The sequence below is a fragment of the Culex quinquefasciatus genome, chromosome 1 (genome assembly GCF_015732765.1).
Source record: "Culex quinquefasciatus strain JHB chromosome 1, VPISU_Cqui_1.0_pri_paternal, whole genome shotgun sequence".
NCBI lineage: Eukaryota > Metazoa > Arthropoda > Insecta > Diptera > Culicidae > Culex > Culex quinquefasciatus.
The window spans coordinates 83628200-83644584 of record NC_051861.1 but is presented as its reverse complement, the minus strand read 5'-3'; the positions used below and the strand labels follow the sequence as shown (position 1 = coordinate 83644584).

Genomic DNA, 16385 nt, shown 5'->3' with positions numbered 1-16385 from the left:
ACAGATCAAAAGCTGTAATTTTATAACAAATATGACAAAAAAGAAAATGAAAATGGTTAAAGTTTGTCAAAATAACATTCCTAGAGCTTAAAAAAACAGTGTTTTTTGTTGTAAACAGTAAATCAAAAAATGGTGATATGGTAACAATTTATTAAGTTCTGATCATAGCCATAACATTGCCGCTGATACAAAATTGATCAAAAATAAGAAAAATTAAATTTCGAAGGATTACAAATTTTACAAACTTAAATTGATAATATTACATTTTGCGGAAACATTCCTCGATATAATATTATTATGGTTTTTACTAACTGTCCATAAATCTACACAGTAAAAAAATCATGGTAATATTACAACTAGGAATGTTGACAAATTTTGTGTCAGATGAAAAAATGTTAAATTACCTGTAAAAAAAATCTGTAAATTTACATTTTTTTATGTGTAATTCTACATATTCTGATAAAACAGATGTAAAATTACATAAAATAAGAGGTAATATCCGATCGTCAAAATTTTCAACCGCCCAAAATCCAATCCGCTTGGCATATGCATATGTTTACAGAGTGATTCTACCTAACAATCCTTTAAGAAATCTGCACGAGTCCAGTTCGCATTATTTTTCCCGTGCCAAGCCAAGAAGCCGAGTGTTTGAGAGGGTTTAGGGCCCAGCTCCCAAGAGAAAAAGCAACAAACGGGGGATTCCTCGGCTTACAACCTGTGGGGATAATTTCGGGCAGCGGGCAACAATCTTGCCGAAATTTCGCCAGCCCCCCCTGGGACAGGTGATGAAATACATACCTGCACGCTGGCTAATTGAAGATGAATGGGCTTTTACGTACCTGGAAGAGAAAGAAGGAGAAAAATATGTTATGAACATCTTCTGACCTGATGCGCGAAGCGTTGAAGCTCAGGAAATTAATATCTAAGAGACTTTAAGACCTGGTCGGAGCATTACGTCGAGTTACCACCTCGCCACCTCCGTGTTCATTACTAGCCGTCCCTCTCGGTCGTAGGAAACAATAAACTAATAACTACCATTAGAGGGTTTCTTTCTTCTTTGCTGGTCCGAACGCTGGGCCTTAATGAGTAAGTAATAAAAAGTTACGTACTTTTTTTCATCAAGACGAGGGGTCCACCAACCCAGCTGATTAATGTACCTGTGAGGGGCTTTTTTGTCTCACTTCCTCGGTCTCTTTCACCTTTTTTCGGGATTGATGTTCCTCCGCCATTACGGCCCACCAACCTTTGGGCGGGTTTCCGAGGGGTGGCACGATGTGCGAAAATCGACCTCAACAACCAATGAATCATTTAAATGGGGTGGAAAAATGAGCGATTAACCTTTTGAAACTATCTCTCTCTACGGCTAGAGAGCCGACCTGTTTCCCGCGCTAAATGACGACGCGGAACGTGCACGCTTGTGTGATGCTTTAAATTGATTTCCAGGTCCGCTCGAAAAATAGTAACTGTTTCCCACTAACTTTCGTTTTTTGTGTTGTCTTATCTGTTTTCTTTTTCAGACTTTTTTGTTCACAACAGAACAATAGCAACATATCAATCTGACGGAAACAACGATATCAGTCGCTGCCAGATCAACTAATCGGTGAGTAAATTTGGGAGAATAGACAGTTTAGAAACTCGGTTGATTTCAAGGTGGAGATGCCCTAAATGTCAATTATGCTGTGCCAATTTTAAATAAATTTGAAATATTTATTGGTCATACCACAATAAATTAGCATGTGGTGTAATCGTACAATAATTACGAATTTTAACAATTACACGGTAGAGATGCTCTTAATATTAAGGTGCAACTGAACAAATAGGTGTGTTATGTTTTACACATTTGAAAGAATTGTTCTATGAATGTTTTAATACTTTGATAGCTACTTTTAGAAAGCTGTTCTGCTGGATAAAGTGGTACAGTTTTAAGCCCCAAGTGGTACAGTTAAGCAGCGCTTTCAGCGCTTCACCTGGCTTAAGCCAGCTTTTAGGCAACTTCTTTGCAACTTTGATCCAAATACTTTCGTTCCGAGAAAAACCTGCCGGCGCAGAGAAAGGCACCACCGATTCTCAGCTGTTGTTCAACGAGCTCCGCGAAATGGACGCCATAACAATAATAAACCGTAATCTGCAACTATTTATTTTCGCGCTCGCTCGCTCGGTCGGACTATCTCGCACTCTTTCTAGCCTGTTGCCTTAGCTTTCTGCAATTTTTTTGTAGAGTTGCCTTTCCGCCTCAATTACCGTCCAGTTTTATGGCGTGCCGGAATAAAGTACAGCCGTTCTGGGCCACACTGTCTTATGGCGTCATAAGCCAGGGCTGGAACCGGGATTTCGGATCAGCCGGCGGACGCGCTTATCTGGACGCGCCTTCTGGACATTCATAGCCCCAAGATTCAACCCTGTTGCGCCGGAGAGAAAGAAGAAGATGAAAAAAAAGTCACTTCTAATGTGCGTCCATCAGTTTTATGAACTTTACTCTCATTTTTGTTACGACCGCGACCGCTTTGGATATATGGCTTCGTCGTCGCGGTCACCGTCCGGCACCGGTTGCCCGGAGGAACAGGTTAATGTAATTAACCTGCTTTCTGGCACTAATTGAACTCCCGCGCCGAGTTCGGGCGCCCACCGGTATAACGGGAGGTCAACTTGGGAGATTTAGTTGCATCAGAAGAAGACTTGCTTTCAATTTTGATTATTTTTGCAATCTTTAATTTATTATTTCCAGGTCATACAGTTTGATAACAGACGATCTGAATTTATGTGTACCCGGTGAAGATGCTCTTAATGATAAGTTGCATCAGAAGAAAATTTTGCAAAAAGATCAAAAAAGGAAAATGGTACAGTTGTACTACACGTCTATACACCTCATTTGCAAACATAATTTTCACGGTTCGGTGTAAAATACGTGTGCGGACTGAAGAATAAATCCTAAATTATGGTACTTTATAACAATTTTCAACTAAAAAAAAGCATCTATAAAAAAATATTCAATCAAAAGACATCAAAATATGTTTGCATATTCTATATGTTTAGGTGATTAAAATGGCAAAAATGTTTATATAAGCCAATAATAGGATGAACTGTTAAATGAAAATGACAAAAGTTCTTTTAGCACTATTCAGTTCTTTAACTTTTGTAGTTTTAAATAATTTTAATTTTGCACAAAAAATCTAAGATGTTAACAAGTAACGAAAGATGCTCTTTATAACAAAATTTTGAACAAAAATTTTAAAGATTTTAATGTTCCCAAACATGCTAAATATTTTAAATCTTGACAGAATGTATTTTAATTTGATTTCAGCTGTTTGCACTTGAATTTTCATTGAAATTTTGAATTTATTAAAAATTTTTTCCCTTTGTTTTCGGGCCAATTTTGAAAGGGTGACAAAACTTTTAAAAATATTTGTACCAGCCTTATTCAGATTTAACAGTTTCACAATAGAACAGCTGAAATTATCTTGCACACGGTGGATGTGCTCTTAATGATAAGTTGCATCAGAAGAAAAATGCTTTATTTTATTTGATTTTTTTTTCATCCTTTTGATCAAAGAAATTTGCAACATTGGCTGTACTACACGTCTATACCAAAGTTTTTTTCCGCAAATACTCAAATTTTAATCATTTGCAATATGGGTATCAAACGAAGCGAATTTTTGTTAAAAACTAAAATTTTCACAAAATACCGTATTTTTCGAAAATACTCAATTTTTTTAATTTGCAATATGGGTATCAAACGAAGTGAAATTTTGCATGATTTTTCACTTTATGATAGATTTTTTGAAAAATAAAAAACTAGATTTTGTTTGCTTTTTCACTTTATTATGTTTTTTTTTTGTAAAACATTAAAATTTCACAAAACACCGTAGTTTAAAAAAAAAATATTTTAATTTTAAAATAAAACAAAAAAACTATTCTGCTGTTAGCAAGTACACGGTAAAGATGCTCTTAATAACAATAATTGTTAATGTTTGAGGTGAAATGACCCATATATTGATCTACTGAACCAAATAAATTTTCTGAGATCGATTAGAACACGGTGGAGATGCTCTAAACGTCAATTCGAGTGTAAAAATGCTCCTTATAACCTCTTATAACGGAAATAGAACAGGTCAATGTAGCAAATCTATAGCTAAACCATCCAAGAAAGAAGAATTGCACGGCTCTTCGCTGCGCGCTGCAAGTTCAATTATTCACGCGTGTTCTGGTACCTCCCCAGGTGTGAAAGAACCAAGACGTGGTGCAGAAGAATTCGAAAGCTCATGTAAGAATACGGATGAATAATGCAGCAACGCTCAGAGCATAGATTTGTTCTCCCCGGAGGAGTTCCAACAGAAGGAGGGGAAGCGGGTCCCGTTTGGATGGAACAGTTACTTTCTTCCTCTTCCCCGGTGGGACCCGGGGTGTGGCCGGGCGGACAAGGAGTACAAATTACATAGAGCTGGCTGCATTTTGCAGTTCAATGCACGGCCGCTCTCCTCGTACTTCTCCGAGAAGCTCATGTCCTACAAGCTCGGATGTTTGTTCGTCCGTGTTTGAGCGGAGAATGTTGCGTTTCCCTTCTTTGAACAAGATCTGCATAGCTGGACCCTGGGAGTGGTACAGTTGCGGAACGTGACAGTATTAACTTGGGGCAGTTTTGGTGTTCAGGTGCAACGACTCAACGGTAATACCTTGGAGTGGTAAGTGCACGCCAAATGAGCTTAGTTCAGGGCCGTTGACATTGTTGTTGGTTTTAGGGAAAAAGAGAATTGTACCAGCAACAACAGAGTGGTACAAATAAACAGACATAATTAGAAGTATTGTTGTTTGGATTTAAAAAGATATTACATTTTGAGGTAAGGAGTTATAAAGTGATACAGAAGAGTAGTCAACTTTTGAATGATATCTAAAAGATATATTTTTTAAATTCTGAAGTGGTAAAGTTTTCTATAACGAAGCTCTTCTGATTAATACTAGTCAGTAAATCGAATCCTCTCACATTAGCTTAGTAATTAAACCCCAAAGAATGAAGAACCTATGGATCCAAGCTCTCCACATAACAGTAAACTCTATACAACAGCCCATCCAGGGGTTCTCCCCAGAGACTGAGACCGCAATCCCAGAGTACTACACACTCGCACATGTGCTCCATTCAATTAATTCCAGCCTTGCGATGTCATGTCCAGAGAAGAGGTCTCATTTTTTGCCCCGCGTGCCCCGCGTACCCCGGGTCTGGTGTCGATAGCAGCAGTACACACGCCACATACTCTCCAATGTATCGTAATCGTTAAAACCGGTCATCCAATAAATGACCATAAACCGGGCGCAGACCCCCGACCAGGACACGTGTGTTCTGCTGAACGCCCCGGTACAGATTCTACCGCAAAAGTTCCTCCCTCGTCGGCTTGGTACACACACACACAGTTTTAATTGTGTAATTTTGCTTAAAACAATACGACCTGGACTTAATCCAGGTCCGGGGAACATACACACATGTGCCACTGCGAGCCGGAGCCTGAGCCTGAAGTATGCTTTCAATTTGAAAAATCTGCAATCTCATTGAAAGGAGGAGCGAGAAGAACGTCGTCGACGAAAGCCGTAGAAGGTATTTTTCGCAAACACACAAAAGTCGAAAGCCCTGGCCGCAACGAAATGAAAACCTGAGGCCCTGAGTGAAAGACGAGAAGGCTTATATTAGCTGGGGTAGGGTAGAGGGGGCGTTGGAGGAACGCAGGGTTGAGGGGGGAATACCTGCGAGACGTGATCCAACAACACAAACCGGTGCTCCAAGTAGACCACAGAGAGAGAGGTAGGCTCTCACCATAACAGGTGAGTCATCGTCGGTGGTGATTTTCTGCCGTTTGGAGAGCTGGTTTTGTGCAGCTCGAGTTTGCAACTCGACACGAATTTAGAGTTTGGTTTGGGTTTCAAAGTAAAGCCAACCGGGTACAACTGTGTGTGTGTGCTTTTCGCAATAGTTATGATTGGCAGTACCGATTTGGAAGAGGGGAGAGGGGGACTATGTTCAACTTAGACTTGTTTGTTTGTTTTCCAACAAGAAATCTTGCCGAGTTGTAACCACAGCGCTGCAGCTGGTTCGCCAAAAAGTTGCATGTGAACTTTGGTGCACCGCCGGTAGGGATGCTCTTAAGCGCTATAACAGAAATTTTAAAATGTAATTTTCAGGAGATACAGTTTCACATAAAAGTTTCTGAAGTTAATAACTACACGGTAAAACTCTCAACCTTTTCTTCAGGAAACTTTTTTTACATTCCAAATTTCAAAATATTTTTCATAAGAAACTTGCAGCTTGAATAACAAACCGTTAGAGATGTGTTTCAATGTTTTGTTACCGTAACTGAAGTGACATTGATAGAATTGAAATTAAATAGTGTGGATAAGGTTACAGATGTATAGAAATAGTTGCATTGAAAATTGTAATTTTAAAATTTGTGATGAAAATGTGGTAAAAAACGAAGTTGACTTTATAGCTGTCGGCCACTATTGCTAGTACCAACCACTAGTGTCTCCCTTTTTATCTACAAGGACTTCGCCGCTCTGGGCTCCTAAGTATTTGAGTACGACACGGAGCGACGGCGCCGGGTACCCATATTTACACAAAGAATTTTTAGAGCGCCCGCCGCGGGATTCGAACCAGCAACCTCTGGATTGTGAGTCCAGTGCGCGGTCCGATTGATCCACACGGGCGGGGGAAAATGTGGTAACCGTTCCTAATAAATCAGTGTGCCTACACAGTCAAAAAAACATAGTAATATTACATCTGGGAATGTCAGAAAAAATGTGTAATTTTACCACTGAAAACGTATAGTTTTACCCCTTTTCTGGGTGTAATGACACTTTTTCAGGCTAAATTGAGGTAAAATGACATCATAAAAGAGATAATATTCAACCTTCCAAAATAACACTTTCCAAATTTACACAATTTTTTACTGTGTACACGGCAAAAAATGAAGTGAATTTGGAAGGTTGAATATTACCTCTTTTATGGTGTAATTTTTAGTTTTCACTGTACGGAGACCATCCATAAACCACGTGGTACTTTTTTGAAATTTTAGACTCCCCCTTCTACGGTGTCCACGTGGTTTATGGATGGTCCCATGGGAAATTAGTTGTTAGGCACACCGATTGTATTGAGGTGTGCATTTAAAAATTTGAGATTAAAATTGTGTAAATATATATGATAAAAGTAGAACATTTGCAAGAATGTGTTTAAGTCTTCACATAAAATTAAATAAAACATTGCTGAAAACTCATAAGAAAACATTTTTTTCATCGAATCGCCACTTAACCAAGCTTTGAATCATGTTTTTGAGCATTATTAAAAAAATGATCTTCTTAAAATTATAATACATTTGCAGATATTGTACCCCTTTTCAATTGATTTTTTCTTTACAGAGACAATTAGATTTTTACAAAAAAATACAATTTTGGATTTGTATTCGAGCTCCACAATAAAAAATAAGGCAACGAAATGGCAGTTTATGCAACAAGTTGCGAAAACAAGATTTTTACAGCACGAGTCGTACAATTATCCAACGAGGTTTACAGAGTTCCTGATGTTACCTGAGTTGCTTACAAATTTTTGTGCAATTCCAAAAAACCCTTTTATATGGATTTATATGACATACACTCATGTGTTAAGTAAAAAAACAATATTGAAAAACGTTGCTTTTCAATGCAAGTGTTGAAAAGTTTACTTTTTGCAATTCCGTCGTGAAACTACTTACTTTTCCTGTCATTCTTGAACGACGAAATAGCCTACTTTTCTGTACCAAAAATAACAGAATCGAATAGCAACACTTTTCAAAATAAATGCTGAAAAGTTCTACTTTTCAGCACTCAAATGGGTGCTGATAAGTTGAACTTTTCAGCACTTGTTTCGAAAAGTAACACTTTTCAAAATTTTTTTGATTTAAACGATTTATTGACAAAATACATAAAAATTTTACATAAAATTTCACTCAGTGTGTGTTTTTTGGAATTGCAAAAAATGTTGTATGGAACTCGTTGCAAAACTTGATTTTTTCAGCACTCTTCGTATTTATCCAACTCGGTGAACCTCGTTGGATAAATGTACGACTCGTGCTGAAAAAAACCTCTTTTAGCAACTTGTTGCATAAACTACTATTTCAGCACTGGAATGGGTGCTGAAAAGTAGGACTTTCCAGCACTGGTATGAGAAGGTATTGATTTTCAAATCTGTTATTTTAGGTAGTTAAAAGTAGGTCGTTTCGTTTCTCTAGAAAAGTTTAAGACAGTTTCACAGCGGGATTGTAAAAAAACATTTTTTTGTCATTTTTTTTTATCCAAAGTGAACTTTTTCAGAAGTCTTCGGATAATCGGATAATTTGGATAAATAGGTAACACATACAAAGAAATATGTTTTTTTCCTAAATTTTGTTTTTTTTTTTTGCAAAACTAATATTAAACCAATGAAAGGTCGGATTTCAAATGATCAAAAAATGGAACTTGGGAATCTTCTACCAACATTTAGTTATGTTTTAAGAGATGTTTGTAGGCACTTTTAACTACAGTTCAGACTCGTTTATCCGAAGGCCTTGGCAAAATTTCACTTCGGATAATCGAATCATGAAAAACAAAATTTGTCTTATTTTTAATTGTTGAACATTAGTATGATACTAACACTACTGTAAAGTGATTTAGAATTTTTAAATCCAAGATAGCGCTCAAAATAGCATTTTTCAAATATTGAAAAATGCATTTTTTTTTATTTTACGGGCAATTAACCATTCAAATTTGACTAAAATGTCATAGGTCATAGAACTTTGATGTTTAAAATAAGAAAATAAAAGAATACGAAGAATTTTGTTGTTGTTCGTTACTCGATTATCCAAAGTCCCATACAAACTTTCGGATAATCGAGGCTTCGAATAATCGAGTCTGGACTGTAATTTGAAACAAAACTTTATTGAAAAAAATATGTTTTGTCTAATTTTTTTGTCCAAAAACTACACCACTATTCACTTTTAACCCACGAAAGTTTGTCTATTTTTTTATTATTTTTTTGGGAGAATTTTTTTTTCATACAAAACTAATAATAACTATGCCAAAGATTAAGAGCTATTTTTGAAGAGTTCCAGTAAACAAAAAAAAGTATTTCTTGCTTTTTGGGTATTTTTGAACACATCTCACTCAAAAAATTAAAGTTTTGTTTATTGAATCCAAAGTGTCCTGGAATACAGCCCTAGAAGCCTACCGCCATAACAAGACGAATCTACCAAGTTCGCAATTATGGTTCACATGCAGTGCTGTCAGTCAGACCCTTTGGAACCGCTATGAACTCTGTGGTTTTGTTTTAGAAATCCTGGGTCCTCCAAACTGTCCTGGGATACCGATCTTAGTCTACCAATGCTCAATGAATTGAAAAAAAAAATAGTAATACAGGATTGACATCAACTGTTCAACTAAACCTCCACCTGATGTTTGATGGGTAAAGATGCTCTGAATGTCTTGAATCTCGACTATTGAATAGTTTAAAATTGGTACCACTCTCATATTTTGTTTAAAATAAGTTTGTACGATATGTTGGCAAAGAAACTCTTCATACCAACTTGAACATTCGACTGATCGTAAACATTAGCCCACCAACTATGTGTACTTGCAGTAACCCTACCCGCTGCACATAAACTTTGACTTCAGCCTCGCTGGTGGGGTGCTCTTAATGCCAAGAGTAAACAATTCGATACCTGTTCGTTCTGGTACACTACCGGCAGCCTTCGGCTGCAACAACCAGCTGTACCACTTGAACTGTTTCGAGAGCCCACCCCAAACGAGACCGTGCCGTCGTCATCATCGTTTGGAGAATGCAAAAATTTCTCACATAATACCCCAGAAACCTCGACGACGACGAGACTTTCAGCGAGTTGAGTCGGATTGAATGACGTGAGCCTCTTCAAAACTTCGTGGGTACTTTGCTGACGATGAGATGGGGTGGGGAAGAGTGGAGCACGCTTGGAAATCATAACATTGAAAGTAACTTTTTCGCAATCGTCAAGTTTCACGTGAGTGCTGGTGGTGAACATCGTGCATATAGGGGGAACGAGGAACGTGTTTGGGGGTTTGGGATTTTTCGAAATTGTCACATTTATGTCGTGTACTGCTTGCGGGATTTACTGATGTGATGGGAGTTTGTGGGAAGTTTGCTCTCATTAGAGTAGAATGAAGTTATTTTGCGCGGAAAAGTTCTGAACAAGATTTTGACAAATTTATATCTTTTGACACATTTGATTTGTTCCAATAGTTCAACGTACAGAACTTCTTTACTGAATCCACATTCTCGCCAATACTGTGATCAACGGTCGTCATAAATCTTGCCAGTCAACTTTTTCCCCGTACCTAACTTTCGAAAGTCCATCACTCTTCGGAGGGTTCGCACGGAATCCAATCTCCGCTCCGGGTGTGGTGCCAAAGGTGTTCATACGTCCATCCATCTATTCCCACCCGGAATAACAGATGATTTCCAGCTCGCCCACAGTCCCAACTCACCTGCTCATCAATCCTTTTCCCCCGAAAGCAATAACTGCACACCGGGTTTCGGAAAAAGGATCGATTTTATGACCAAAACAAACACCCCCACCTCCCCTCACAACTCTTTTCGCGGGCTTTTCCGATGGTGGTGGGTTTTCCCCGGTCGAGGTGGTTTTCCATTCGTGGAACTGCAGTGCATTTATTATCCTGGCAGGACTGTATTTGAGTGTATGCGGGCTTCGGTTGTTGTTTTGTGTTGGTTTGTGAGAGGGGGTCCTGGCCTGGCCGTGGCTTTCTTGCACTTGTAATTTTATCGATTGACACACGCCGGCCAGAGTAAGGCATCGGGCCAATGAAACTGAAACACGCTCGATTGGCCTCGTGAAGCGCGGGTAGGGTGACCTGATTTTTGAGTCTAGATGAAGTGGTTATTTTGGACCTTATTTTAGAAATTAAGAGCGAGTCCACGAGCAAAGCATACCCATCTCGCATCGACCTCACCAATCTGCCTGAAATTTTCAGGGGTTGTTTGTACGGTCAACGGGAAATGGGACAAATCGGGACACAAAGCTTGAAAGTTCAAAATCGTCAAAAATCTTTAAAAGGCTATAACAAAATTCAAAATGCATATGCAGGGCATAAAAAATGCAACAAAATGCAGGGAGAAGCATCTCAATTGGTTAAATCTAAAGGGAGTTATTGGCATTTTAGTGAAAAATAGCATCATTTTCAAACCCTTGTAAGGGACATCTGAGACTACCATCTGAGACTGAGAACGCTTTGGGTAAGGCAGTTTAACATATTAGAGGGAGAGGGGGTAATATGCACCCCCTAAGGGAAAAAGGGGTAAAACCAGTTTTCACTAGTCACCACTAGATGACACCGCTGTTTTTACAAAGGAGCTTCAGAGCGGTGCATTTTGCCCCGACCACGCTTTTTGCAGAAAATTTTATTAAAAATGCATTTTTTATGTTTTTAGACTCATCTATCTACAGAATAGTGAAGCTTATGGCAAAAACTATATACCTCAATACTAACAATCACAATAAATGCTTTTTATATTGTCCAAAAATCATAATGAAAGTTCAATGAAAATTAGATGAAAACACAACTTTTTAAAGTTTTGCAAATAACTTAAGCTGTTTTTATACTACGATGCTAACATTTTTCCAGCATGGTTTATTAATGTTAAGCTTCCAATTTCTATGAGTTTTTCCCCGGAAAATTCTTCCAAAAACCGAGAAAAGCAGGGGGTGCATTTTGCCCCGGGGGTGCATATTACCCCCTCTCCCCCTAAATAGAAACTTTTACTTTTAGTGAATTTTTTGATTGTAAATTTTTGCTCGGAATACCCCTTAGATCCCATTTTCTGGTGATAATTTTATCATATTCGTGCTCCTGAGACAATTTCAAAATAGAAACATGCATAAAAATGTATATGTTCATCCATTTTGGCCCTTTGTTTTGACCAGATGCTAGTTTTATATATGTACAAACAACCCCTGAACATTTCAGGCAGATTGGTGAGGTCCAAACGACGTCCCATACAAAGGAGTATGCCCTGTTCGTGGACTCGCTCTTAAATATTCAGAGTGGTACAAGAATTTGTAGCAGCAGTGGTACATTTGAGTGTAGAACCTACTCCATGAAGAAAGTTCAGGGAAGTCTAAATATAAGTCGAGAATCCTGCTGGTGCTTGTTCTATGTTTAGGCGGGACCAGGTAATGCCCAATGATCCGGAATTGGACCGTTAGGATCAAGGTTATTAACGATAAAATGATCTATTATTATATATTAATTAACGATAAAATTATCTATCGTTATCGTTATTTCGATAATTCTATCGGCGATAATGAACAGTAAATATTTTTTTTATTTTTTTCTGAAATCGACTTAAAGTATAATCTTCAATGCTTTCACTAGAATATATATTTTTTTGAAAATGTAGTAAGTTTCATGGTATAAGCACTCAAAATTGTTCACGAAATATAAAAAACGTATTTTTTTTTCAAAATTTGCATTATTGGGGTATCAAACGAAACGAAATTTTGTATGCTATTTCTTTTTTTAATACCTTTTTTAGAAAAATACTAAAATTTTCACAAAATACCGATTGGATCGAAAATACTCAAATTATAAAAATGTGCAATATTGGTATCAAACGAAGCGAAATTTTGTATGCTTTTCACTTTATAAGAGTTTTTTTTTAATACTAAAATTTTCACTAAGTACAGTATTTTTCGAAAATACTCAAATGTTCATATTTTGTAATATTGGTATCAAACGAAGCGAAATTTTGTATGCGTTCTCACTTTATAAAGTTTTTTTTTTAATACTGAAATTTTCACAAATTACCGCATTTTTTCGAAAGTACTCGAATTTTCATAATTTGCAATATAAGTATCAAACGAAGCAAAATTTTGTATGCGTTCTCACTTTTATATAGTTTTTTAAATACTGGAATTTTCACAACATACCTTATTTTTCGAAAACACTCAAATTTTCATAATTTGCAATATGGGTGTCAAATGAACAGAACACATGCATTTTCAAAAATCACAAAATACTGTATTTTTTCGAAAGTACTTAAATTTCCATGATATGCAATATGGGTAACAAACGAAGCGAAATTTTGAATGCTTTTCACTTTTTTTCTTTTTTTTTTGTAAATACTAAAAAGATTCACAAAACACAGTATTTGTCGAAAATACTAAAATTTTCTTAATTTGCAATATGGGCATTAAATGAAGCGAAATTTCATATGCATTTTCACATTTTTAATTTTTTTTAAATGCAAAAACAAAAGTACTTAAATTTTCATGCTTTGCAATATGGGTAACAAACGAAGCGAAATGTGATATGCATTTTCACTTTATCAGAGTTTTTTTTTTTTCAACACTCAGATTTCACAAAATAATATATTTTTCGAAAATACAGTCCTGAATCCGATTATCCGAAGGCCTCCGAAAAATTTCACTTCGGATAATCGAATCACGAAAAAATATTTTTTGGTGACTAACTACGCTCAAGGGAGCGTTATTTTATAACGTAACGCAATTGGGTGGGAGGAGGGGAGGGGGGGGTCGAATGCCGTGTTACGCTCCATTCAAAATTTTTAGAATTTGTATGGAAATTTTGTTACGAGGAGGAGGGGGTCTAAAAATCTGATATTTAGCGTTACGTAATAAAAGAACGCTCCCTAAGTGATTTAAAATTGTTTAAAAGAAGATGACCGATATGATGGTTAAGAAATATTGAAAACAAAATGCATTTTTTTACTAAATAGGCAACGAACTATTCAAATTCGACTAAAATGGGGTCGCAGAACTCGAATTTGATGTTTAAAACAAGAGAAACGAAACAAAATTGAACGTGATTCGATTATCCGAAGCCCCTTCGGAAAATCGAACTTCGGATAATTTAAACTACGGATAATCGAGTCTGGACTGTACACACATTTTCAAAATTCTCAAAAGAAATTAACTTTTCAATGTTTTTAATATTATCCAACAAACTTTAATAAAGTAAAATAGCATACAAATGTTGTCGATTGTCCGCGCTCCATACAAAAACGATTGACAACTGTCCACGAAATGGCGGTTATGATTTCCAAAAAAGTGTTCACGTGATTTATGGATGGTCCCATAGTAGTAAAGCTCAATTGATCAACTCTAGTGTTTTTAAAGGTCCTAAAACCTATAGGATTCTCTTTGTTTATAGAACCTTTTCTAATTAAACTCTAGAACTGTACCAGAAGCTTCAATTGTGGCAATCCTCCCAGGTGCACCACCATTCGCCTGCGTTGCACCATACGTGTAGTACAGTGGCACATGGTGTCGCCCGGACCAAGTGTATTGTAAGCAACATCCCCAAAACTGTGCGGCATCGGCTTCCCGGACCAGATAAGGGGTCTGATTTATGGGCTGCTAGTGCGCGATGCCATTACATGTTACGGCTTCGACTATAAGTTACACACCCGACACTTGGTTATCTGGGCGGTAGCCCAAACCGCCGTTACGGCGGCTCGTAAACCAACCCAGTTTTCGGTAATGAAGTGCCAACTGATTTCCTTGAAGTATTCACGGAAATCTGATTAGCGAATCTGTGCCTCATCAGCGTAATCCTTGAGGGCAAATGCTCAACCGCGGTAACAATTCCGGAAGATTAACGCAACAAGTCATCTGGCTTGTATCTTCCGAAATCTGTCCTGAAGATGTTTTAACAAGGCCGTTTCTTTGTGGAAAATCGTATAATTCTAGCCGGCATCCACCGCGTCGGAATCAGGGCGAAGGAGCGACGGATTTCGTAAGGTAAACACAATTTTCTTTCCCCGCTCCGCGGCTGTTTGTTCTTTGTCGGCCGTAATTCGGGCAGTGTTGCCAGAAATTTATTATTTATGAGACCCGTCTGGGATATTTTGGGGTTGTCAATATTAAAACAACTTGAATGTATTGTTTGAGGTTAGGTTAGGACCGACATACTTTTAGTGTCAACTTGACAACTTTTGTGATTAAATACCGTTTTCAAAACGTTGTTACAAACTATCCATGACGATGCTCTTAACACAAATTTGACAACAGTAGTTTGGCAACACTGCATCCAACATTGTTAACGAGAAGGCCGCGATGTCTTACGCACAGCCGGGAAGGAGGGCGAAAAATCAACAAAATCGGAAGAATAAATGAGCATTTCCTCCCCCGGCCACCGAAACAAAGGTTGTACCGGCTCATGAATCCGACGAAAGACGCACACGCACGTGCGAGTTCCGGTCCGGGCCGGGAGAATCTAGTGTTTATCTTTGTAAGTATAAGGTGGGATGGCGGGGCGCGAGTTCACTTGAGCTGATTTATTTGATTTCTGTTGAATTAATTGAATTCGTTATTTTGCCGCATCCATATCGTGACCGGTGGGGATTTGGACGGAACAATAGGTCAAAAGGTTGAGAGATTGTGTATTGTTTTGATTCTGAAGAATCGTTGAGAGGAGTTGAGTGTACCACTTCAGTGTGCAAAACTAAAATATATTACCAAAATGAAAGCGGCCAGCCTACTACGTTGTGTTTACCACAGAGAGGATTCTGAGAACGGGTCACATTGCACAGAATCTACAAGGGAGGAAGGATGCGTGGACATACCGTTCCTAACGCTCCATCAAACTAGCTAACTCTTTTTTGACGCTTTATAAAGAGAATGAATGCTTCTTGTCTTAATTGTACCACTGTTATGTGACAGTTTTTTTTACTTTAAAAATGACAATTTCGCCAAAAACCGAAACCCCCCGCAGGCTCGTACCACCCAAGAAGCCCACCAACTGAGGCCGCGGTAGTTCCCACCTCAAACCTTAAACCTTGATTACTTCTGCGGCATTTTACCGGCCATTTCCAGAAGTCGGTACGATACCATCTCCATGCTTGAAATTGTTATTTTCCGCGCGGAACAAAGAAAGCGAAACACGAAAATTAGCGAATTGCGAGCGGGTTTCCAATTTTTAAAATGATATACCGCTAGAATTGTTCCGTTTTTTGTTTTTGCGAGGAGGGGGGTCAACTGACGATGGCAGATAAATTGTGGAGGTTCCACAGAAAAATAAAAACAGCAGCGACATCTTTTGTTAAACAATAAAAAAAACAGCAGTCAGTGGCAGCAACACTGTTACGTAATGCAATTAAATGCTTTAATTAGCACTTAACGGCGCCTGAAATTGGTAACAAGTGGAACGTAAATAATAGCAGATTTGGAAACGGATTTTGGAGGTCGTGGACGCAGGAGGGAGAGATAATGAACTGAGATTTTTTTAGCACTCTGAGCGTTTTTATTTAACACAAAAGTTCACTTTTCGCAGTTTAATCTACTGGCGAAGGTTATCTGGCCTGCGAATGCGCATTTGCGTGTTTGTGG

The 16385-nt window shown here is 38.0% G+C and overlaps 2 protein-coding genes across 7 annotated transcripts in view; one reads left to right on the top strand and one right to left on the bottom strand.

The window, feature by feature from the left end:
- The window catches only part of LOC6040797 (cation-independent mannose-6-phosphate receptor), a 209579-nt gene that overhangs the window by 146172 nt on the left and 47022 nt on the right, over positions 1-16385 (bottom strand). Inside the window, exon 6 of one of the 6 annotated variants that reach the window (XM_038266679.1) lies at positions 583-839. The exons of the other annotated variants lie outside the window; for them this stretch is intronic. Within the exon in view, the coding sequence (XP_038122607.1) occupies positions 810-839 (30 nt within the window). The 3' untranslated portion in view covers positions 583-809. Of the gene's footprint in view, positions 1-582; positions 840-16385 lie in introns of those variants that run through there. 6 annotated transcript variants of the gene reach the window in all.
- Positions 1516-16385, top strand: part of LOC6040802 (protein toll) — a 41244-nt gene continuing 26374 nt past the window's right edge. Inside the window, 1 exon segment of the mRNA XM_038266672.1 lies at positions 1516-1600. The gene's annotated coding sequence lies outside the window, so the exon portion shown is untranslated.